At 43.3% G+C, this 25548-nt stretch overlaps 1 protein-coding gene across 2 annotated transcripts; it reads left to right on the forward strand.

Moving 5' to 3' along the window:
* The first annotated feature begins 3843 nt into the window (after positions 1–3843).
* On the forward strand, positions 3844–25169 carry LOC135501099 (laminin subunit gamma-1-like). 2 transcript variants are annotated; one of them, XM_064792905.1, is made up of 24 exons: positions 3844–4313; positions 9766–10067; positions 10371–10501; positions 12007–12185; positions 12901–13089; positions 13390–13615; positions 13853–13989; positions 14268–14387; positions 14688–15224; positions 15578–15893; positions 16294–16409; positions 16859–17011; positions 17164–17316; positions 17626–17763; positions 17982–18173; positions 18297–18606; positions 18978–19115; positions 19391–19568; positions 19718–19955; positions 20261–20460; positions 20817–20975; positions 21139–21238; positions 21677–21739; positions 22649–25169. In XM_064792905.1, exons 1-24 carry the CDS (start codon positions 3872–3874, stop codon positions 22909–22911), a joined length of 4980 nt encoding a protein of 1659 aa, XP_064648975.1. In that variant the 5' UTR covers positions 3844–3871; the 3' UTR covers positions 22912–25169. The 2 variants fall into 2 exon arrangements, with proteins under 2 accessions (XP_064648975.1, XP_064648977.1); XM_064792907.1 differs by lacking the exon at positions 21677–21739.
* The last annotated feature ends 379 nt before the right edge of the window (positions 25170–25548 follow it).

Raw genomic sequence — 25548 nt, forward strand, 5'->3', positions numbered from 1 at the left:
CTGTGGCAACGTCATCCACTATGGACGATGGTACACTCGTTTTGATACGATGAGTCCCATTTTAACATCTTCTTTCTCCTTAGGGTGGTCAATTCCACTCGACCAGGGAAATGCCCAACCCCGGTAAGGTCACATCTCGGCCGCATCAGCATATGCTCTTGCTACTCCTACATAACAAACAATATAGCCAGTGGCGTCGTTCTTTTCGTAATATCATATGAGTACCATTGTCCATAACGTTATCTCGGCCAAAACAAGTTCTGTTGAGTCTATTGTCCGGGCATAATCATTATTGGTCTATTGTCCCGGGCATAATCATTATTGGTCTATTGTCCGGGCATAATCATTATTGGTCTATTGTCCGGGCATAATCATTATTGGTCTATTGTCCCGGGCATAATCATTATCCGTCTGTTATTCCTAACATCATCTTTATCCGTCTATTGTCCCCGATTGAATCATCCGTCTGTTGTCCCCGGTGTAATCTTTAATCGTCTATTGTCCTGGCATAATCATTATCCGTCTATTGTTCTCACATTATCACAATGCGTCAGTTGTCGCCTGCATGACATCCTGCACCAGTTGTTTCAATATACATGTATTAGTACTCCGCCTCTCCATATTTTCTATACGACGCAGTAGTAAGAAAAGCCTGATCTCAGGATGCCGGTGTAATCATTTTCACAGTGCTCAATAAAAATACCACTTATGGCCACATTATTCTCAAATAAATCTGAGAGGGGTGGAATGCCCTCCTTACGTACACCCCTCAATTTCACTAGCCACACATGATCGGACGGATCTTCTGTTACTGAAAATCTTCTTCCCAACTCTAAAAAGATATAGCGCCTTCGGGGCCAGTGCTAAACATAGCCAATACCTTTTTAATCTCTCACCGTTAATCAAGGACTATCTTGCTAATTAGAAAATAGCGCCCCGGGACCAGCGCGATGTGTCGTTTCTTATTGTTGAAACCTTCCATCTCGCGCGTAAATACTGCCAATGGGGGTGTCGGTGCATCGGATAATATCATCGTCTTGCTGTTATTAAAAGATGAGGTATTAGCTATGGTACTCGTAAACCCAGATATTTGACTTTATTCGACATTCTCGGCTGCCTGAATAAGGTGCAGCTACATCTCCATCTCGTAGAGACTTTCTAAACGACATAAGAGAGCTTGGTTCGGGTACACTCCGCACGCAGTGGACACCATACATTCAATTTTGGTGAGATCGTCGTTGCAGTCTGAACATCTCATGTGCCCTGACACGGAATTTTTCCCGAACCTTTCGTACAACACAGCGTACATTAATAAAACTGTGACCGGCACCGACACATATCGTCGGTGATGATGGAGATAGCGGTTGCCGGTGTAATGTTTTTGAGTGTTTCTGTTTTTGAGTGTTTCTGTTTTTGAGTGTTTCCCCTCATTGTTTGGGAACGCTCAAAAATAGACTGACGAGTTTTTCTGTGTATCCCCCTATTGAAAAGTCATGGTCTCTCTAGCTGCCTATTGTTTGGAAACACTGACACATGGGAAACAACCACAGATGTTACACCGGTACATACTCAGCACGGTTCACCAGCAGTTCAATGTGCTCATGACGTGACGAGAGCAAATCTCACGGGTGGGGCGGAAATCCGCCATATTGCTGACATCATCGACGCCAACAACTAGCTCTTTTGACCCTGCCACAAACTTTCGAAACTATTTTTTGATTGACTCTGACCCTGCTGATCTCGACTTTTAAAAAACTTTCAAAAAAGGTCATTCAAACGTTAAATCAACTTCAAAGATAATCTTTTATATCACTGAGGTATATAAATACGATATGTTGAGAAAAATCTGTACAACTATCGAAATATACGATTACTTGGAACTATTTTGGCTAATCACTTTGCCACCTGCGCGACCTTGTCACTATTGTGGCGCGCTCGTTTGTATACCGCATATAAGAGGCAAATAAAATCTCCATTTCAACATGAAAGCCTTGACGGTTCAGCGCTGAAGGTGTTTGACTGTGGATCGGCTGGTCGCGGGTTCGACCCCCGGTGAATCTGTCGAAATTTTTTTTCTTTTTTCTTCTTCCTTGTCTTGTTATCTAATCATCCATGTACAGATGCCAACATTTTCATTATCATCATTATCATACCCCGCACCCAAACTTTTCAAACTCCAGCACATACTGATTCCAGGCGTTCGAGTACATGAATTATGAGGTAGATGTATTGTTTCAATCATTGCAAATCTGCCTAAAACGGCAAGTTTTCTCAGGTACGGGTACGGCAGCGGCGTGCGTCTTTTTCATTGAAACGACCTCGCACGGCCGGCACCGACACATATCGTCGTTGATGATGGAGAGAGCTGTAGCCGTTACATATTGAGCACGGTTCACCAGCAGTTCAATGTGCTCATGACGTGACGAGAGCAAATCTCACGGGTGGGGCGGAAATCCGCCATATTACTGACATCATCGGCGCCAACAACTACTTCTTTTGACCCTGCCGGAGTCTTTCAAAACAATAAATGATTGTGTCTGACCCTGCTGACCTCGATTTTGAATTTTTTAAAAAAAAGGTCATTCAAACGTTAAATCAACTGCAAAGATAATCTTTTATATCACTGAGGTATATACATACGATATGTTGAGAAAAATCTGTACAACTATCGAAATATACGATTACTTGGAACTATTTCGGCTAATCACTTTGCCACCTGCGCGACCTTGTCACTATTGTGGCGCGCTCGTTTGTATACCGCATATAAGAGGCGAATAAAATCTCCATTTCAACATGAAAGCCTTGACGGTTCAACGCTGAAGGTGTTTGACTGTGGATCGGCTGGTCGCGGGTTCGACCCCCGGTGAATCTGCCGAATTTTTTTTCTTTTTTTCTTCTTCCTTGTCTTGTTATCTAATCATCCATATACAGATGTAAACATTTTCATTATTATCATTATCATACCCCGCACCCAAACTTTTCAAACTCCAGCACATACTGATTCCGGGCGTTCGAGTACTACCGATGGTTCGAATCGGCAGCTGCTATTTTCGAGGGCGCATTGGGGCAAAAAAGTATAGGTACGCCGGTCGTTGACCTATATTTAATGTTGGTCCAGTTGCATCTAGTTCCTACTTCTAACGCCAATCAACTCCCATAGTCAGTAATCACCAAGTTTTCCAGATCGCTGCATGTTAGTTCTGGTTATGTGTCCACTGGGTCTGTCATATGAGAATACATGAACTATGAGGTTTATGCATCAGAGTTTGACGTCACATATTTGCTTCCATCTAATTGGTTGAAAGTTTTATCAATGTACACTTTGTTGTACGAAAGGTTTAGGAAAAAAATCCGCGCCTTGGCCTTCGCCGACCCCATACCAATCGCTTCTCGCACTGGTCAGGCGGCAGTGCAGTGCTCATCCCTCTGATCAAGGCTTGACGTGTGTGGCAACTGTGTAAACGACTGCTGGGCCGACCCTCTCGACCTCTGTACGAAACCCGAGCAGCTTAGCGGATGTCTCAAGATCTCGGGTCCACACGGGGATCCTAACGTTGAACAACTCCCGATCGATTCCTAACCGCATGACTGTGCAGGCGTTTTCCATAATGTGTGCTTTCTAACCTATGATACGGTCCCTTATCCGTAGAAAAATACCAATGTGCCACCTGTCCTATAGATCATGACATAAGAAAACAGAAGTGACACTATCGGTGACTTTCTGAACTTATTCTGGCCAGGAAGCACCTGCCGTTGTCTGGCTTTAAAATTGCTGACCCTACGCTGTCGCCATCTACGTTCAGTTATGGAACTAAAAAGTTTAGTCAATTACCCGATTTCACTGCGGCTCAGATCGGAGAAGAAAGTCGAGATGGCTGGACGTCGAAAGTGTCCAACTTCAGGCTCTGCAGGCCGCCGATTTCACGGAGAATACTCCCTGACATTCACTGTGCTCATTCTCGGGTCTCTGCTGCCCTCAGGATACGCACAGAATGGACGGAAAAGCAGCCCGTGCTACGATCTGAACGGAAAACCGCAGCGATGTATGCCCGAGTTCCGAAACGCTGCCTATCAAAATCCTGTCGAATCGACGAATTCGTGCGGCGACCCTCCCATCCGATTTTGTTTGCAAACCGGTGTTTCTGGGGCCAAGCAGTCTTGCTCTGTGTGCGATTCGCGGATCCCCAACCTGTCCCATCCCCCGACATTCCTCACTGATTTCAATAACAATGAGAACCAGACTTGGTGGCAGAGCGAGACGATGTTTGAGAGCATCCAGTATCCGAATCACGTCAACCTCACCCTTAAACTGGGTAAGATTCCTTTCACTTTATCTTCTAAAGTCTGATAATTATGCCCTCTATTTACAGCATTCTCACATCAACACTTATAGAGACCTGTGAATTTACTTTGCCCCATGTTTCAGTTTAACCTTACTGGTAATGACTTCATTTCTTTCAGATAGATTCTTGGAGTGAAACAATTACAATCATGTATCCGCTTTATATCGAATCCACACCTATTTTACTCCGGTCAGATGCTTCTTTTCATCAATTTCTGCTTATCTGGAATCTTTTAAGTTTGCTAGTTTCTCTTTCAACAATAAAGATGAGGTGTAACTCCAGAGATGGATGCATCAATGTCCCTTCGAACTATGGAGGACCAAGGCACAACCGGTTCCTGTCTCTACTCAGTGATTGTATGACCAAGCTGTAATACGAGACTTTCAGCTATACAGCAAGCTTATGTCTATAATCAATTGCTAGATTGGATCTTATATACTCGAAGATTGGATACGACATGCACAATGTCATCCACTCACTGATTTCCCCTCCTGGTTGTGCCAAGGGACTGCCTCTCACAACCTTACAACTCCTCAACCAAACAAGGATATCCTGTCCAGAGCTGCGGGGAGCTATAAACCACAATCATAACAAATTCTAAGAAACTGCCCAACCTATACATCATAACCCCATAAACCCAGCACAGATGGTCACCAGTGACTTCCACCACTGTAAAAATATTGGTCCCTGCTGTGTCATAAGATTAGGTGGTTGTACAAGTATAAATAACAAGAAAGGCTTCACTGCAGCTTTAGGAGTATCAACCTGTCTGGGACTGTAAGCCTGAACCTTCTTGCTGACAGAGCTGATATCATTGTCCCAAAGCAAAGGGTCTACTCAAAGATCAGCACTAGCTAGCCTAAGGACAACCTTGCCCTCAGCTAATCGTCCCAGTTTAGCCCATCCCAAGCTATGTACCACCAGGTGCATGTATAGGACAAGAGGTGACCAAACCTTCAGCAAAGGGTTTAACGAGTTCTTGTCGTGGTCTTATAATGCTTGTATGGGAGTAGTCAATTCATCTCCTGTAGTGAAAGATGTCCATGTTTCCTGAATGAAATACCTACATTTGACAATGTGGTCTGAACAATGCCTATACCCCATGCCTGTACCCAGGCCTCTCTATAAGTAGGCCTATGCTCTGTTCTTGAATAATGCTCGGTAATTGGAGAACCTGGTAATGCTTTTATTAGCATGATGCACTGAATTGAAATCCCTGTCCGTAGTTAACACTGTAGGCCCGCAGTGTGGAGGAAAACGGCTTCGATAGACTTACGCATAAGTTAGTGCTTTGTGACAGCAATCCTGTCAATTTTGAGCTAACAAAGCATTTGATTATGGACCTTTGCATAAACCCTAAAAGTCAATCCACTTATCCGCCTAAGGACCGAAAATTACCCCAGATTTTAAAAGGTTCTGTCATAGTGCTTTGTGTATTTGACTGAAAATTATGTGAATTATTACCATTTTTTATGGAGTGGATAACATTTTTATTGCTTATTGAAAAAACTATTCTGTAATTGGTTAACTTTTTGTATCAGATTGTGGTTCTGGTATTGTAAGATATTTATGAGCTTATTGACCTTTTTACAGTAGCTCCGGAATGAGGTTTCATTCATCCAATTGTGTGGGTTGTCTGTTTCATCATTCTCACTTCCTTGTGCTATATGGATTCACTGTTAGCCTATGATAAAGCCATTTCTCACAAGGTGTGCTTGCTTATCATCAGTAATCAGTTGCTTTATTCCATCAGTACAGACAGGTATGTGAGGCCGATAAGTACAAGTTGTGCTAATGGTTTGCTAGAGTTCACACTCAATGATTACAGCAAGGTTGGACGGCTTGTGGTATTCGACTCGATGACTCGACGACGCGATGACTCGATGACGCGATCAAGTTGGAATCTTTTTAAAGAATATCACTGCTTGGACTGTAATTTATACATAGAATCATAAGTGGAGGAAAATAAAAAAGAACCGATCATTACCAACCCCTTTCCAGCTGTTTTCACCGTATCTAATCCGACCATTTTTCGTTTCCTACAAGTTCGCATTTTTGATAAAACCATGCGCCATGTTGCTATGCAAGCCACTGGTATCTTTACCGTCAATACAGCTAAATACACCTAAATATAGCTGGTTCAGATCAACCTCCTACCCAGGTTCTTTACGAGCAGAAATTCCAATGTTAAAATGACACGCGAGTTCCTGGAGACAAGGTTGGCTCTGGATATCCGTTCAGCACGGCAATATTAAATGTCCTATACACCTTTCCAGAAATGGGGCGCTGAGTGTCCGAAATAGTGATGTCATAAGGGGAAACTAGGCCTGTGGTGGAGGGACAAAGGAGATAGTCATGGTTGACCAACACACTTGAATGCCTTTAATGACGGACAAGGGGGAAAAAGTTAGGCTAGTTCCAATGCAAGCCACCAATTTCGGAAAGCATGTAGAGGGGCTGATGTATGGGGGGGGGGGGGCAGATGTCAAGGGACGGAAGAGGGACTGAGTGACTGAGTCTAAAAAACTGCACATATGCGAAATTCCGATTGTTGACAGACTACCACATGACATCTGACATTGGCCACTAGAAGCTTGTTTGTCAATTAAATCTCCGGTCATTTTGCATGCTATGAAACTTCCGCGAGTCCTTTAAATATCAAAATCAAACGCGGGGACCAATCTTCAGTGGCCATGGCTGGGGGGGGAGGGGCACATCCTTCCACATACCGTAGCTGGGTATGGGAAAGGCCGAGCTAAAACCTCTGCTGTTGCAGCGGTAGCCCGGAGACCAGGATCATGGGATTCCGTATTTTAGCAAAATCCATAGCAACGATCGCGTCATCGAGCCATCGCGTCGTCGAGTCATCGAGTCGAATACCACAAGCCAGGTTGGACTGGCTTTCCCCTCCTTGTCTTATCCCCATATATCATGCACATATGCAAAAGTGACCAAAATTATGCTTTCATGTTTAAAATACATTAGCTCTTATCTTGGCCTGTTCAAAGGCTACAAGAAAGGGTGGCTTGCCTCCTAATTCAGCCCTTGAGGAAAAGGTTTGGTGTTTTCCTGATTGTCCCAAGTCAGTTCACAGCTAGGACGCGGAAATACACTTACAGAAATGAGGTCAGACTGAAATACCAAGACTATGACTGTTCGTCAAAGGCCTTTGGATGCTGGCCTGATTCTGGATGGAATGCTGGCCATTCAGACTGAAGATTCATCCTCATGTCCTTGTTAGGATTGATGGCGAGCACAGTGTTGTAGGGGTACTGATGAAGTGTGGAGAATGTCAATCTCAGTACAAGGCCTATGTATCTATTGTGAAAGATGCTTTCATCATACGCTTCTACCATTTTTCTAGCTGCGGAAGCATGTAGGTTAAAATTAACGAGACAACAGTTAATTAGGACAGGAATTATTGGAATGTCCTGGCAACTCAGTTGTAGCATACTGATTGCACTTGCAGACCAGATGTGGAGAGATTTGGGTCAAGTAGTTCTTCCCTTTACATTGTATTAGTTCTCTACCAAGGAGGACCAGCACCCAGTCATTGACTTTTGTCTTTGGTAGGGACCATGGGTCGACTTGGCCGGGTAAAGGCCTGCAGACAATTGCATGAGGAAGGTTTTACCACTGTGACCATGCATTCAATAGCCCTAGCTGGGTTTTGGTGAAAGCCAAATATTTTTGTTTTGATGTTCTGTGTATAGTTTGCCCTCCTTTACTGTGACATTGTCATTAGCAGCATAATGAGTCCTGGGACCTGCCTGAGATAAAGCTTAGTCTTGTGCATGCAAGGTCCCCTTTCTGAAGGAGTCCACTCCTTCAGATTCTAAACAAAGGCAGTTGAGTATTTCCTCTCTGTGAAAATAGAACAACTTGTGTATTTTACAGGAGGGTGCTACATTGTCACACTTGGCTTTTTCTCTGTTCGTTCGTGTGCTTACAAACGCACTGCCAAGAGGGGTGAATCCTTCCTCCCGCTAAATCCTCACCCCCCCTCGCGCCTAAAGAAAGAGACCTCTTGATATCAGAATATTGATTGTTAAGTTCATCAAGGTGCAAAATTGTTGAGCAGACTGCTTACTTTTCGAACCTTCCACAAACGTGATTGTGACAAAGACCAAGTTTTCGGATGTTGGTTCTGTGGTCTTCCACAATGACATCGAATTCCAAGCCTGGTCTCAAGACATGAAATGTCAACACAAAGCACTTTCTGGTAAGTGTGCCGGGTGGGCCGGGTCAACCAAGGAAGTTGTCTTGAGAAATGAACAAAAGTCGAGAACATTTTGGGATATTCATGGAGAATTTCCAGTAGAATTCAGCGCTTGACTCAGATATCTTACACTAACCAACATTCCTGAATCCAGTGTGGCATGATGAGAAGCCTTGGCCTAGGCTTACCGACGACCAGTCCACCGCCATTTTACACACTATAAACCCATTTATTTGCTCCTCCCCGTGTATTACAATGTGACATCGTGGAATACACTGCCAGTGATTTAGCATTGGCAGGGGAAGAGTTTCTGGGAAATTTGTTGAATAAAAGACCCATTCATTTAAGATAATGTTGAAGTGATGCAGACACTGATTAGGTACCTGGTGAAATATGATCCTTAATCCTCCCAGAGGTTGAGTAGCCTAGCCTGTCTGGGCTGGGTTGGCTATCATCAGGATCAGACCATATTGTACACTCTCTTTACTCTACAGGTAGATATAATAAAACTGTTGCTCATCTATGTTGATTTGAGCAATACACAGTTTTAACCCTCGCATTTCACTAGAGAACACAGTACTCAAACCTGAACAACAGAGGTCCAATAAGAGCTATCAAGCCTCTGGAGGGTGGACAAGTCTGTCTGTCATCAAGTAGTAAAGAGGACACTCAAAAAACATGACCCCAAAATGTGTAGGAAACATGAACCAGAATGGACACACTTCAGAGAGGGCACTCTTCTGGAGACCAGGCTGAGATAGTGAGGTTGATTTAGAATGCAGGTTGAGGACTTGGGGTCACGACACCTCTTGAAGCTTGTTGGCTACTGCCAGGAAACAGACACTGGGTCATGTCGAGGGCTTGGCAAATATTTCCTGTATCGGGAAAGAACAGGAAAGACTGCGGAGACATATATCTTCCTAATGTCTGTGTTAACCATGTGTGATTCTTGAGTGCATCAACAACACATGCTGTTCCAGTCATGCCAGTACACTGTGGCGTGCCCATTTTTGGGTGATTTAAGGCCAACAGACCTTCTAGAATTGAGACGAGAGGTCTTCTACGGCCCACTGCCCCCTCCCGGTTTAGCGACCCTACAGATTGATAGTCAGCCCTTTGAATTACACAAACAAACCCAGGCATTTTGACATCCTCAGAAAAATGACTGAAAATCGAATTGAATCTCATCATTTGTATTTTCAGGTAAAGCCTACGATATTACGTACGTCCGGTTAAAGTTCCAGTCTCCACGACCGGAGAGTTTTGCCATTTACAAACGCACCTCGTCTAATGATGATTGGATGCCATACCAATATTACAGTGCCTCCTGTGAGACGACATACAGCGTGCAACGCAAAGAATACATCACCCGCCAGAACGAACAACTTGCTATTTGCTCACCGGAGTACAGTGATATCTCACCGCTCAGCGGTGGAAACATTGCTTTCAGTACACTGGAGGGACGACCCAGTGCATACAACTTTGAGAATAGTCCTACTCTACAGGTTTGTAATATACTTTATGTTAGAAGTCAGAATCAAGTCATGTTTTGACTGGACCGTGCTGGTCTTACTTGACCTGCAAAATCAGTCCCTATACCCAAGTCAAATCCAATAGGTCACCCAAGGGGCATCTCACTATACAGCAGAAAACTCCAAAATAATGCAGACTTTCTTGTATTCGGTGATCTAACAGTGCAATGATTAATTGATGATTTTGGTAAGATGTAGCGTATTGTTTGAACTATACAGTATATGTTGACATGCTATGATGGTCCGGCGTGCTATAGAGCTTCTTCCCCTCTTCAGGAATGGGTAACAGCCACCGATATCCGCATCGTGTTGACACGACTCAACACGTTTGGAGACGAAGTGTTCGGAGACAAGAATGTGCTACAGTCCTACTTCTATGCCATTTCTGATATTTCTATTGGTGGCCGGTAAGTACATGAGGCAAACTGATACAGGGTGTCATCAAATTTTGGGTCAGTGATGTCCAATAAGGTCGTCTTCTTCAGGTTCTTTCTTATACAAAAAGGTACGACAATTTGTGATGTCATTCAAAATTAGATGACTTCCCTTCCGATGACTTGGATGCTGGGTAACTATTTGCATAACTTCCCCTTGTTAAGGAATTCCAGGATATGATTTAGCATTGTTGAATAATATGGAATTTTTAGCTCAACTTGCTCTGTGAATGGCATGTATGGCACAGTGTGTCACTGTATGTCATCATAGTCTCTTTTAAGTGGGTCAGTGCAGTGCCTTTGACTCTTTTGTTTCAATTCCTTCATTTTGGCCTGATTCCATTGATTCCCATTCCCTGTCAATAGGCCTACATCTCTCTAGAAATGATTACATTGCACAGTTGTTCAGAAGAGTTTCATAACGACTGAATGAGCAAGTAGGTGTATTCTTCGTCAGGAAGAACGCACTTTTGGGCTAAGCAAGATAGTGTGGTGTGTTTTGCCTGAAGTCCAATGGTGTATTTCCTGTTTCTGTCTGTTCAAGTGGCTAAAGTGAGAATGCACATCTTTTGTGAAAGGAAAATCTAGGTTGGCCTACATCTACTTCTGTATGGAGACAGTTTCAACAGTGTTGGATGTAGTTTTGACTTTCGGCTGAACCACGTTGATCTATGTAAACCTACCCCCCCCCTTCTTCTTCTCTAAAAACTACCTGAGTACAGTCTGAGGTATTCCTGTACTAATACCACAAAGAGTTGGATAAAACACTTCAGTCTAATTGTATGCATTTATCATGTGTGGTATGGCCTTAATTGGATGGAATGGGAAATTTTTTCAATAGTGATTTATCTTGACCTAACAGCTGTAATTGAAGCTTCAGTGTGAGGTATGTAACCCACAAAGCACATCTCCATGAAGCTCTAATTAAGAGCCATTTCTGGTCTCTAGTGCTCTTCAATGAGATATTTTGTGGCACAACGTAAACTGATCGAGTTTTTCTCCAAATGTGCATGTTGTCTTTTGTAATGGCATTTTGCAATTGTTGAGAATGGGAACCCAGTTTATTTTAGCTGAGTGGATGGTAAAACTGTATAGATATGGGTTGTAAAGATATAATCTTTGTGCAGAAGGACCGGAAATAGATTGTACAATGATATAGACTTATTCCAGTGTATTCCTGTTTCGCCTATTCCTGTTCCGCCTATTCCTGTTTCGCCTATTCCTGTTTCGCCTAATTCCTGTTTCGCCTAATTCCTGTTTCGCCTATTCCTGTTTCGCCTAATTCCTGTTTCGCATTCCAAGTCCTCTTATGACCAAGGTCTGCCTCAAGCTGGTCTTGGTTATGCTGACCTTAGTGTCCGACACGGTTCATGGGGCAGCTGCATATAGCAGATACAGCTACTTTACTACACTCACACTCAGGAACCCAAACCATAAACTTTGGTGAGACACACCTGCAAGTACTTTTCTCCTTCTAGATGCAAATGTAATGGTCACGCCAGCCGTTGTGTTGAGAGTACAAGCGAGACCGCTCCTCCGCGCCTTGTGTGTCAGTGCGAGCACAAAACCACAGGCCCAGACTGTGGCGAGTGTGAATCGTTTTACAACGATCGCCCGTGGGCGCGGGCAACATCCACTAAAGCTAATGAGTGCACAGGTTAGTATGAAAGAGTCGACCAAATAACAAAGATGAAGAGATGAGTTCAAAATATGTCGAGGTTCTTTCTAACATCTGATCTCTGTAAACTCTGATCTCCTTGATATCTCTGGCCCTTCCTTCCTAGCAAGGAATTACAAGAGCATAAAGACCCTTGTCTACTGGTTCAGACGACAGCTGAAGCTGAAACAAAAGCAGAATCAAACTTTGTGCTGTCGGGTTAAGAATCAACACCTCCCCAGCCGTCTGCTGAAACCAAGCTACCGGTAGTCAAAACAAATCACCATGTAGAGTGTTTGCTGTAGCATGCCATCAGTTTATCAAGGTATCATAAAATAATGTTGTAATTGTATGCTACAGGAAAAACCTCATTCTTACATGCCTGCTTTTCCACCTACATAATTCTACAATGTTGAAGTAGGGATATAGGCAGTGCTGCTCTCGGGCTGATTTTGGTTTTGGGCTGCTGAACTCATTGTGGTAGTGGGGTCTGAAGAGTAAAGTCTGTTGTAGCTGGCTGGAAAGGACACCCACCGCCACCACAAACATGAGTTGACTGGTGGTGTGTAGGCTGCATCTGGTGGTGTATAGACCACACCATATTTATGACCTAGGTTAGCCACTGGGTTGGTAGAGTTTGGGCAGAATATGGCAGGTCAACTGGGTCATCTTGGTGTTTGTGGATTCTAATAACCATTACTTTATTCCTTTCTAGAATGTCAGTGCAGTGGGTTGGCAACTAGTTGTTACTTCGACCAGGATCTCTATGAGCAGACGGGCCATGGCAGCCACTGCCTTCGCTGTCGAGAGAATACTGATGGGCCGCAGTGTGAGAAATGTCTCGAGAACTTCTACCGCCGGGCGTCTGACAACCGATGTGTTGACTGTCAGTGTGACCCTGTTGGTGAGTTGTGTATTCAATGTGATTACAGTGGTGAGAATGATTGCTGACTCTGTGCTGCCGAGAGGAGCCAGGGTTTGGCCAGAAGTCGACATGACAGTCAAACTCTGGTGGCACTGAACAAGATAAAGCTGGCTGTCAATTATGTAAATCAGAATGCTCTATGTATCTCACTGTCAAATGCAAAGAAGAAGTGATGTGTGTGGTATTAGTCCGAGGAAGATCATTGCTGTGTCGCTGATATGGCAATGCATAGAAACTTCCAAATGACTGAGATGGCAATACAACTTGTTCTTGTTTTAGGTTCAACTACGACGCAGTGCGATACGAATGGCCGATGCCGGTGTAAGCCAGGCGTCGTTGGTGAGAAGTGTGACGAGTGTCAGTCTAATCATTATGATTTTGGAGCAAACGGATGTCGGCAGTGTGAATGTCTGGTTGCCGGTAGCGACAATAATGACCCAAGATGTCTGCCTAACTCGGGTATCTGTCAGTGCAAGGAGTTTGTAGAAGGACAGAACTGTGATACGTAAGTTGCAAGAAGAAACCTGTTTATCCTCGAACTGGGATTTGTGTAGTTAAGTCCTTTCAGTGGAGCATTCAAGAAGGGAAACCTTTATTCTGGTTATCGATTCATGAGCTGATGGAACGGGATCTCTTCATACTGTCGGCACCAATAACCCTTTCTCATTCAAAGAAAAAGACATCAAATGATCTTAAACTTGTCCTTACAGATGTCTTACATCATCTCCTCTGACTTATTTAGGTGCAAGCCGGGTTACTTCAACCTCGACGAGGACAATCCAAAAGGCTGCATCTCCTGTTTCTGTTACGCTCACTCGTCCGTCTGTACGTCTGCCCCTGGATACAAGGCGAAATTGATCGCGTCAGACTTCAGTCAAGGTGAGTGTGGCAACCTACGCCCATTGTGGAACACCCGCTGAAACTCTAGACTCGTTAATGTTGTTATTGATGGACTGATGCATTTAATTCATGCTAACAATACATCACTTTGCTTTTCAAGGATTTCATACTCCTGGCTCTAAATGAGCCTTCAAGCAACATTTCCCTGTTCTAGACAGCCTATGCAAAGGGAAGACAAAACATCCCAAAGTAGAAAACTTCTATATGGAAGACAATTTCACCTTTATAGTTGCCTTATGTTCTCTCATATAATACAGATGTTGACTTGTGGAAGGGTGTGAGCGAGGATGGCGCCGAGGCACCACTTCAGTACGATGGTCGCGAGGCGACGATCGCCCTCAACTCAAATGGACCCACCATGTATTTCACAGCACCTGGTAAGCAGCTCCCAAGATGTGTGGACATTATGATGAGATAGTGTTTGGGAGTGGTTTCGTGACAATAGAAACATTTACACGCGACCAGATGAAACCACGTCGGACAAGATGGTCTCCTTCAAGCTCACTCCAAAGATGGGCCACTTTTGTGACCAGATGTAGTAACTTCTATGAACAAGGCTGTTGCTGTTGGTTTTAAGACTTCTTCGTGTTCAGTGACAAAGTATGAAATGTTTGTAAGAGTGGCACCGATACCAAGTCATCTATGTTTCCTCAGATTTCTTTGTTTTTGAATTCCAGAGCGTTACCTTGGTGATCAACGCTTCAGTTATGACCAAGACATTCAATTCACCTTACGAATCGGCCCAGGCGAACAACCTCGTCCCTCACGTACTGATCTCCTAATTGAGGGCAGTACTGGACAACTCTCCGTCCCTATCTACGCCCAACGCAACAACAGGAACGACATGCCCTCAGACGGTTACCAGAATTACACATTCCGACTTAATGCGCACCCAGACTATGAGTGGTTGCCACGACTACAACCAGTGGAGTTCATCAGCATCCTCGCTGACATCAAGGCAATCAAAGTCCGAGCGACGTACACAGCCCAAGGCGTAGGATACTTGAAAGAGTTCCAGATCGGGTCTGCACAGCGTAATGGTGGGCGTGAAGGATCGTGGGTGGAGCAGTGTACTTGTCCGGAAGGATACGTCGGGCAGTTCTGTGAGTCGTGTGCCCCCGGCTACCGACAGGATCCACCGAATGGAGGTCCCTACGCTCGCTGTGTCCCGTGTAACTGTAACAATCATTCAGACAGCTGTGATGTAGCTTCAGGTAAGGTTTGTTGGCCGAGTGCAATGCTTATAAGGGCGAATGTTCAGAAGGGACGTGTGGAGTGGAACAGCATCCAACTTCTGATCAGAAGGTCGTCGGTTGGAGGCTCAGCCAGTGCCACTCGGTGATTTCCCTCGGCCCAAAATGGTCGCAAGCAGTGGGGAGGATGAAGGTGCTTTGAAAGAACTTACATTTCATGAAAAAGTACCTGTGCCAAATACAGTTGTATAGGAGAGAAATTTCTCTTGATCAGCTGGCGTGGTTGATACAGAGAGAGGCTCGTTTCAGTCTTCATTGTTTGATTCTTTTGACTTTTTAAAAATTGTATTAAAATGACCATCGTCTTCTTTCAGGTCGATGCATTTGTGAACACAACACTGCCGGTGACAACTGTGAGAAGTGTAAGCCAGGTTACTATGGTTATGCTCTCAGCGGTACCCCAGATGACTGTAAGAAGTGTCCCTGTCCAAACAGCGGTGAATGCGTGGAGCTTCTGAGTGGTGATGTTGCCTGTACAAACTGTAACCCTGGCTACGCTGGCTTGCGATGCGAGTTCTGTGCCGATGGCTACTCTGGCGACCCCAATGGACAGTTTGGTGATGTGAAGCCTTGTGAGAAGTGTACCTGTAATGGGAACATCGACCCTAACGCTGTAGCTAACTGCAACACGTGAGTAGAATTTGTTTGAAATTCGAATCTGTTTTCATTCTTCAGCACATCAGGATAGTGACTTCAGCAGAGACTTTGTAGCAATAGTCCTGTTTTCTATCGAGGCAGAACACTAATGATAATATAAACAACTATCCCCTCAACAAACACCGAAGAGCACTGGGCCTGCTTGACTGACATCTGTCAAGGGGTTTTCTTGATCACCAACCAAGGGAAGCTTGACCTGAGGCCACATCATTCAAAAAGAAACTATGGAGAACAGAAGTAGTGCTTTATCTGACTGCCAATTTTCTGATGAGAAATCTTGTGAAAGTTTCCAGTTGAACACAGCAGAATGTAAACCATGCCGTGTAAGACTGTTGATTATACAGAAGCAACCCAACAACATAATCTCTTTCAGGACGTCCGGAGAGTGCTTGAAGTGCGTCTACAACACAGCTGGAGCAAACTGTGATGAGTGTCTGCCGGGTCATTGGGGGGATGCCCTCACGCTGCCTAAGGGCAGTCAGTGCAAACGTGAGTTTGATGACACCATCTGAGTTGTGAGAAGTTAAAAGCAGTGACAAGTTCTTCGGCATCCCAGAGTGCTCTAGAGTGATGTTAAGGAGCAGCTACTAAGCACATCTTCTTCTTCTTCTTCTTCCGTTAAGTTAACTTCCTTCATCATATTGAAGATTAATGTAACTGGTAACATGCACTTAACCATCAAACCCTGACATGGAAAGAACCAAATGGCATGGATGGGATTCGAACCAACAACCTCTCATGAGAAGCCCTGCACTCTAACCAATATCCCACCACACTTCCAAGAAGGAAACAAAGATTGTCATATGCAATGAGCTTTTCTTGAAAAAGTTCACTTCTCTTCAATGCGTGCTGTGGCCTTCTTGCTCTATCCTTACCCTGTAATTGCTAATGAGAACAACACAATTATGCTAACTATTTTGTGACTTTGGTTGTTTTAGCTTGTGACTGCTATCCACCTGGTACCTTTGAGAATCCTGAGAAGGTGATGCAGTGTGCCTTGAACGATGGTCAGTGTCCCTGTAAGCCTAACGTAGAGGGTGGCAAGTGTGATGTCTGCGCTGAAGGTTACTACAATTTGGACAGTGGAAATGGTAAGTGAGAGAGGCTTATTCTGCCAACGCCTGTGTTATGATTTCTTGTAAAAAGCCTTGACGTTACTCAGGTCATTACTGCATTGTCAGTGAAGCAGTTATCAGAGCTCAGCATCTCCCGTTATTATATCCAGTAAATGATCTTGTTACAGGCTGTGTGCCCTGCAACTGTGATTCGGTCGGCTCATACAACCGGAGTTGTGATGTGAAGACTGGACAGTGCTACAACAAGCCCGGTGTGGGATCTCTCACAGCAGGCAGCTGTCTGCCAAAGTACTACGGATTCTCTTATGAAGGGTGCTCACGTAAGTAACCTGCAAGTCGTCCTGTGAAAGATGGAAGTTACATGATACACCAGAGAGGGCTTTCTGAGTTAGCACTAGATGGGTTTAGTGCTGGTAGTCATTATATCTGCAATGATTTGAATGAACCATTCTCCCCAGTAACCAGAACATTCCAACATGTCCTTGGCTAGGAAAACTGCTCTGTGATGAGAGATAACTTCCTGGCCAAAGGTCATCACTCCATCGTTTCCAATCAGCCTCTTTGATAATTGGTGATTTAGAATTGTTTACTGTTATGAAAATTCTTTCATTATGGCTGCATCTTTTCAGCATGTAACTGTGACCCTGTGGGTTCCACGGATCTCCAGTGTGATGAGCGAGGTCAGTGTCCATGCAAGCCAAACATCGTCGGGAAGAAATGTGACTCGTGTGAGGAGAATAAGTACAACATCTCAGCTGGATGCATCGGTAAGTTTTCATAACATGGATGTTTCGCTGCTTAGCCTTTTGACCTGTCTGGACTTGTCTTTGCTTCTCAAGTTACGTGATCAAATCAATTGCGTGCAAGTCTATTGGGGTCTAAAGAACATCCATTAAGTTTAAACTTCCGTACATTTGCAATTGCCTCTGGGCTATAATCTTCAAAACAAGATTTGACTAATAAATGTTGTTCCTTGCTATTTCAGCGTGTGCACCTTGCTACTCGCTCATCCAAGAACGGGTCAGCATTCATCGTCGGAAGCTCTATGATATGCGCGACCTCGTTTCAAATGTTGGCAAGAATCCTGGGTCGATCAACGACACAGACTTCCAAGATCGTATGGTCGCTGTCAATGAATCCGTCAATAACCTGCTAAATGATGCCAGGAAAGCTATTGGTAAGTATAGCACCCATTCATATCCTTCCATTTCCCAATGCCAACTCTTTTCTCCTGTGTCCTTATCGTCAGTGTTTGAAAGGTTTGAAAACCCCAACAATTCAATATTACAACTCTCTCCAGGTGAGGACAGTCCGCTTGCTACCCAACTCCAGGAGGTCCGTGTATCCATCGACAACCTACTCATCCAGATCAACAACGTCAACGAGACGATTTCCATGTCAGCGGATAACGCCATCACCGCCATGATGGATATCATGGATGCAGAGGAAGCACTGAAGAGAGCAGAAGACGCCTTGACTAAAGCGGAGAGTTATATTGATATCGAGGGTCGTGGTGCCCTGCAGCAGGCGAGGGAGGCTCAGCAGAAGTTTGGTCAGCAGTCGGGCAGGATGACGGAGATAGCCAAGGAAGCTAGAGATGTCTCTACTCAGTAAGTTTAGAATGCCTCTCCCTTAACCTGTGTGTTTGTTGTTAGTTAAGTTGAGGTTCTTGTTGAGATGTTTAAACATTTTCATTTGATTTCTACAGACATTCTGACAAAATGCCCTGAACTAACAGCCATGAGGGAGGAGTTCTAGCCATCTGGAGCACTTAGAGCTATGACCAGTTTTATGATGACTAGAACACTTACAAAAGACGACAATATGTTGACTCAATGACCCTCTCCTATTTGCCGCATCAAACTTGACTATTGACAGCTTCTGTTACCAATGGTAGTTTGAAGCGTGAAGGTCAGAAGCTGTTGCTGCACAGAACATGCGATAGTCGGACCAAAACTTAAGCTGTGTGTTATTCTTTTAGGCAAGAGAAGTCCTCAAAGGCCATTGTGGTGGTTGCAGATGACGCTCTCAAGACATCAAAAGAGGCCCTCGAGCTGGCGAAGCAGTCCGTGCAGAAACCACGAGAAGTCTCCAATCAGGTTGAACAGCTCAAGCAAAAGTGAGTCACATAGATTCTTTATCTTCTGGGTTCTCATTTTAGATCCACGATTATCACTTTGCGACAACTTGCATGCACAGTTTGCTGGGTGGAAGATTCCACAACTGGCATCCCCATGCACAAGATATCCAAGCAAGGACAGTCACAAGATCTTTTGGGGGATTTCGCTTTCAGTTACATTGAGTACTCCAATAAAGGGCTGGTTGTGAGTGATCTCTACCACAACAACATCTGCTTGAGAGCAAAATAATAGCTGCAACTATGATTGTTTTCAGTGCAACTGGAGCTGAGAGCCGATACAACAATACACGAGACCTTGCGATGGAGGCTCTCAAGACGGCGCAGGATACATACACCGAGTCTCTAAAGATCTACACGGAGGCCGACGGTCTCACCGTACCCGATATTGATGCCAAACAACTCAAGGATGATGCACAGATGATCGAAAAAGAGGTAAAGATTCTGTTTTCCTATTTTTGGATCTAAATGCTGAGCTCCACATCATGATTTAGGATTTGATCTAGATGATGACTGCTCCCATTGTTGACATCCGATTATAAACCTCCAAAATTTAAATTTGGCTTTTATTTCTTGCTTTGCAGTCGAAGGAACTAAAGGATGAAGCGGACAAACTGATCAGCGACAACGACAAGCTCCTCCAGGATGTCGAGAAGCAGAAATCTGATGCGGAGAATCTCCTTCTAAGTGGCCAGCGAGCACAACAGGTCGCTGATGAGTTACTAGCAGACGCCGACGTCGCCAAGAGCATTGCTACAGACGCCATCTCTTCGGGAGAGAAGACGCTCAAAGATGCTAATGACACGCTTAGGATTCTGAAAGGTAGCTTTTGTTTTGTGATCGGGTGTTGACTTGATCTTCTTCTTGTTCAACTCATACCGGTAATCCAGGGAACATTTCAACTTTTGAGTGGAAATTTTGTGACTTTATGCTGTAATCTTGCTGGACCCTTTATATATTGTTTGCAGCCAAGTGAAGTTATTCGTTAGAGCTCCTCCTCTTGGTCCTCCCTCCACTACACTCCACTTCTCTGTGCACTCCCCTTGGTCCTCCCTCCACTGCACTCCACTTCTCTGTGCACTTTAGATCATTTGTTAGATTTTTACAAAATTATTTGTTTTCTTCAGAGTTTGATGAGAAGGTGAAAGAGAGCAAAAAGAAGGCTGAGGAGGCTCTTCAGGAGATCCCAAACATCCAACAGCAGATTGAGACGGCCGAGCAGAAGACGGTCGAGGCGAGGAACGCCCTCTCTGGGGCCGAGTCAGATGCTAACATGGCGAGGGATATTGCCCAGGAGGCGCAGAGGATAGCTGAGATGGCTCAGATGGTAAGATCATCATTCATTTGATTCATTTGATTTGATTTTAGTGGAAGACTGGCCCAAGGACACCACCCTGACCACAAAGCTCTGAGGCTCTGTGTCGGAACTCTCCAGGAGAGCCGACTTTGCTTGTGAAATATGGCTGACTGTCTACTGTGCATGTCAAAAGTTAAAAAGAAGCTGTCTCTCGTGCTTAACAAGATTGAAATATCAAATCATTGGCAAAATCTCACATGGTATGCGAATGATTGATTGCAGCTATTTGTTACGGCTATCAATGTTATCCTCTGACTGGTACGAAGTTATCAGTGGCCCTGGCCAGAGATACTGCAACTAACTGTACTCCCTTTTTCTCTCACCAGGTGGCTGGTCAAATCAAGGATGGTGCCGAGAGTGCCAAGAATCGTGCCGGGAAGCAGAAGGACAAGGCCGGCATGTTGGAAGAGGAGGTGGATGCATCAAGGAAACGCTTGGAGGAACTGGAGAAGAAGGCAATGGACGATGAACAGATTATCAGACAGGTGGGGATGAAAAATATTTACGAGATCATTTTGGTCAGTTGTTGAAATCAGGGATGGGATTCAAATATCAAAGCACTATTTAAAATGTAGCCATCTTAACTTGAATTTTACTCTTGCATAAGAAATTACTACTTGACATGTTTTCATTGATGTCTGTTTCTAGGCTTTGGTGAAGGCTGACGAGTCTAAGAGAAGTGCTGGAGAAGCTTCGAAGAAGGTGCTAGAAGCTCTCAATGATGTCGATGGAATCCTTAACCAAATGGGTAAGCAGTCTTAAGCAAGAGTCCAGCCATCTTGCTCATTTGACTGGACTACAGGATCTTTTTTGAAAATTTCTAATCCCATCTTGAATTGACAGCCATCCCATTTCATTCTTGGGTAAATTACTGAGTAAAACTTAATTGGATGCTTTTATGAAGGAAAAATATGACATTGTTTACTCAGTAACTTACAAATAAAAACACTCCGCCTGAACAAATAAGTTTTTATTCTCACTCATAATCATAATAAACAATATAAATAAAATTTGTAAAATGCCCTTCCTCGCTGGAATCAATGCCTGTTTAAAAGTAATCAAGAGTCAGAAAGCCACACTAAAAAAGTCAACAATTGAAGTAACGTCGCTTGAATCCATACATTCATCAAACCAGCCAAAGCGAACACAATAATGACTCCCCATTTTATATCACCCTCCCAATCAGCGGATCGAGGTCAAGATGACCTACAAGGGAGAGTTTGGCGCTATTGGTTATCGAATGCGACTGGTAAATATTTCCTCGTGGAATCAAACTTGTGCTTGCAACTTAGGCTTGCAACTACGCTTTTGGGTGTCATTTGGCTGTGGCAGGTCCCCCCTAAACATTCAAATAGACCTAGAGTGATAACCCTCAGCCCAAGTAACTTTAGGCATGCTTGTTGACCTACCAAACCCGTCCCCTTCCCTGGGCAGAAACATGTTCATTCATAATTGATGTAGGGCACCTTCAGTGGTAACCCAAATGTTCCAAATTGACTGTGTAAGAAATTAAAATTGGACTTCTGGCACTGACTTGGTGATTAACTAGGAATATGGAAGGAAATAAGAGCTGGTGGCTTTCACTAGTTATTCACCTCTGTAGTTGGGCTGTGAATCAAAAGTGTGGCAAATGTGACTGTGGTCATCGGGCAGGCATGCTCCTCTCGCGCTCGCACTGGTCTCTTAAAATCAAAACACATCAAAGCATGTTCGTTAATCTCGTTAGCTGGACAGTAAGTGCATGTATTTCAGGCATGCATCTTCACGTCACTCTTGCTGGGCTAAAGAAAATCTGTAACACACCTGAGCATGCACCATATAATGAATCTAGATAGCGAGACATTCAGTGCTTTTATTTTAGATTTAATCAAACTTTGAAGGAGATGGCCATTATTTCGCAAAACCTGTCCAAGTCTTGAAAGGAAAAACCTTACCTGCTGCCAGCAATTGGCTTTAAATTGTGGTTTTGTAAGCTGACAAGTTTCGCTTGGTAGCATGTTTTTTTTCTGAAAGGCGTTCGATACATAGTTTTCAAGTTCCAAGTGTCAGCATTTGTGACACTAGAAACACTACCATCTGACCTCAGTCCTATAGCTACTCATGTTTCGGGGATTCAACAAAGGTTGTACAACTGAAATGTTCTCGTCTTGTTTTTCAGCCAAGATCGACATGGTCGACATGAACCGGCTCGAGTACCTAGAGGGTCTCCTCGCCAAGGCTGAAGAAGACCTCGAGAAAGCCAAGCTTGACGAGCGCTACAATGACATGCTCCGTGCCCGCACCCAGCAGACGCGATGGGTCAAAGACTACACAGATGAGCTCATACAGTTACGTCGTGATGTTGACAATATTATGGAGATCCGTGATAAATTGCCAGATGGTTGCTTCAAACAAATCAAGATTGAGGTGCCGCAGGGTTAATTCCTCACACCGTGTAGGAAATATTTACACAAATGTTGCATGATGGGAGGAAACAATGTGAAATTTACAGAACTTTCAACCAGGACTTGTTTTGGAAATTCATGTCTTGACATTTGATGAAAATAGGTGTGTCGTCTGCACACACTATTGTTATTTTCATTGGTTTATGAAGTCACATGATCTGCATGCTGGGCAGCCATTGGTTGGATTGATGTCGTCTGCTCATGTTCCTCCCATCGTTGCCATAGTTATAGGCCAGTGTTTATTTACACAGTCTTATTGTACATGTTTATATACAAATATTTTTGAGAAGTTAGTGTATGGTTGATAATGGATTTTAGAGGGAAAAAGATTTTAGAGTTGTCATTGAAGGTCATCTTGACCTTTTCCATTTTAGCAAATTTTAGTGTTCTTAGCTGCTGATAAAAATGTGCCAGCAGTTTCCTGCAAAATACTCAAATGATGGTTAGTGCTGCAGCTGTTTTTTTTTACAACTGAGGGCACAATTTTGAGAGCAGAACAGTTCAAACTGCATACATCTACCTGTGTAAAGAACTGTATTAGTCGCATGAGTTCAGAGTTCTCTGCAATGAAAACTAGCTTCCCTTGTTTTTAGTTCGGAAACATTCTACCCGTGGTTGGTAGAAGTTTATTTCGCTGAAATTTTAACTGCTGAAAATGTTTTAGAAATTGTGATTGGTTTTTTAAAGTTTAAAAACTTTTTCTAAATTTTGAAGTTTATCGAATGTATCGGTCACATGCTGCGATGTGTAGATAGAGATTTTATAAGAACGATTTATACAGATTTGTTTTGACGTTTAGCTGGAGCTTGTTTCCAAGGCAACCAATTTGTAGTGAATCATGATAACAGAACTGCTGACATGTAAATAGTCCGGCAAATTTAAATCCTAATTTCGAGGTCACATCAAATTTTTTCTAGTTGATAACTTTTCGAGTCTTCCAGCTTTTATGCCTTGTTCATATCATGTGTCTGAACTTTGTCAGTGTTCTATATTTAATCAAACAACTGTCAACCCTCATCTCAAAATGGACAGTCCCAACTAGGACAAGTCCATTATTGTTGGTAGAGGTTGAAGCACTTATGAATATGCCCTCTGGTGGTGGTTTACAAACTAAATGCAGCATCAGGTTTTATGACAAATGACGAAACTCACTATGGTGCTATGTATAATTTGCAACAGTAATCTGAAATGCATCTCTTATGCAGTTTAGAGAGATGGTCCTTGTCTGTTTGGTGAAGTTTGACTCGATTGATAACTTGCAACCGATTCTCTGCCTGGACTAATGAAGGGTCTTATACTCAATTGAGATTTTCATTTTAATGCATAGTTCACTAACATCATGTATACCTCTTATATTTTAGCATTTATAATGAAGCGTTTTAATGTAAAAATGTGTATTGTGTAGTCAAATGTATTTTACAGAGTGTCCAATGAAACAGTTTTGGGACACATTTGTTGTATGTGTAGTTTTAGGTTTTGTACTTAGTCTTGCTACTTTTTGAAGATCTTCCGTGTCATAGAATTCCACCGATTCACCTTTGAGAGTGACTCACACATAATATAATAAGATAATTGCACATCTTTTTTCTCATGACAATCTTTCTTATAAAATGCATTTTTCTGCTCCTTAGCTTCCCTTACCATTGCTGCTTTTGCACTGCTGATATATATTTGCTTGCAAACATGACATCGTCTCTATCTTTAAGAATCAAATCTGGTCATGCTTTCTCTCAAATAGCTTTAGCCTACTAATATAGTGCTACCAATAGTTAAAAGTTTCATGGTGAAAGAGTGCATTCTCTATTTCATGGAGGTCTTCAAAATAAGCCAAATATTATCTTTACTCTTTGTATTATAGCATACATTTTATAAGAATCTCACACAACGATGTATACCATGTTATAAATCAGAACACAGTTGAAATACTCCAAAGATTTGCCAAAAGCAAAGTAATGTACAGTTTCTTTTGCATGTTTTATAGCGAGTTCTGCGAAAAAATACTTACAAATTTGTTGTCAACTCCTAGCCAGAGAATTGGCCAGACTGCGTTGTTTCCAAACCTTTCTTTTGCTTTCAGTACTGTGGGAACTTGTGCTTGAGAGAACTACTTCCGTGCATGCAGTTACTCCCTGGTCTATAATGGTCAAATGTGACCTCTCTACATGTTCTTGTGTACCATAACTTTTCCGTTCCAATAACATTCTTCAATAACACTATTAAACTATTGTTGACAAATCATTAGTTGCTTTTATATGTTGAGTTTAGTACAGATTTGTTGTGTTGCCCTGTCGTCGCATCTAGACAGCTTTGGAGGAATCGTTGGTCGCAGGTTTTCTGATCCCACGAGACTGGTTGTACCCAATATCTACCAGACAAATCTTTGAGATGACAGGACAGCCTACGCCACAACGAACCTCTTCCAGCTGGTTATCTGGTCAGGTTGGGAAGACATTGACAAAACCTTCAAAGGGTCCTTTAGCTGTACACGACAACATTACACTTGCGTTCTACATGGGTGATACAAGACAACTGATTTGGTTGTACCATCGTAATCATCTCACAAGGACGGACAATGGAACAACCAACATCTGCCAGCTGGTATATCTGATCTCAC

Source organism: Lineus longissimus, chromosome 17 (assembly GCF_910592395.1).
Source record: "Lineus longissimus chromosome 17, tnLinLong1.2, whole genome shotgun sequence".
NCBI lineage: Eukaryota > Metazoa > Nemertea > Pilidiophora > Heteronemertea > Lineidae > Lineus > Lineus longissimus.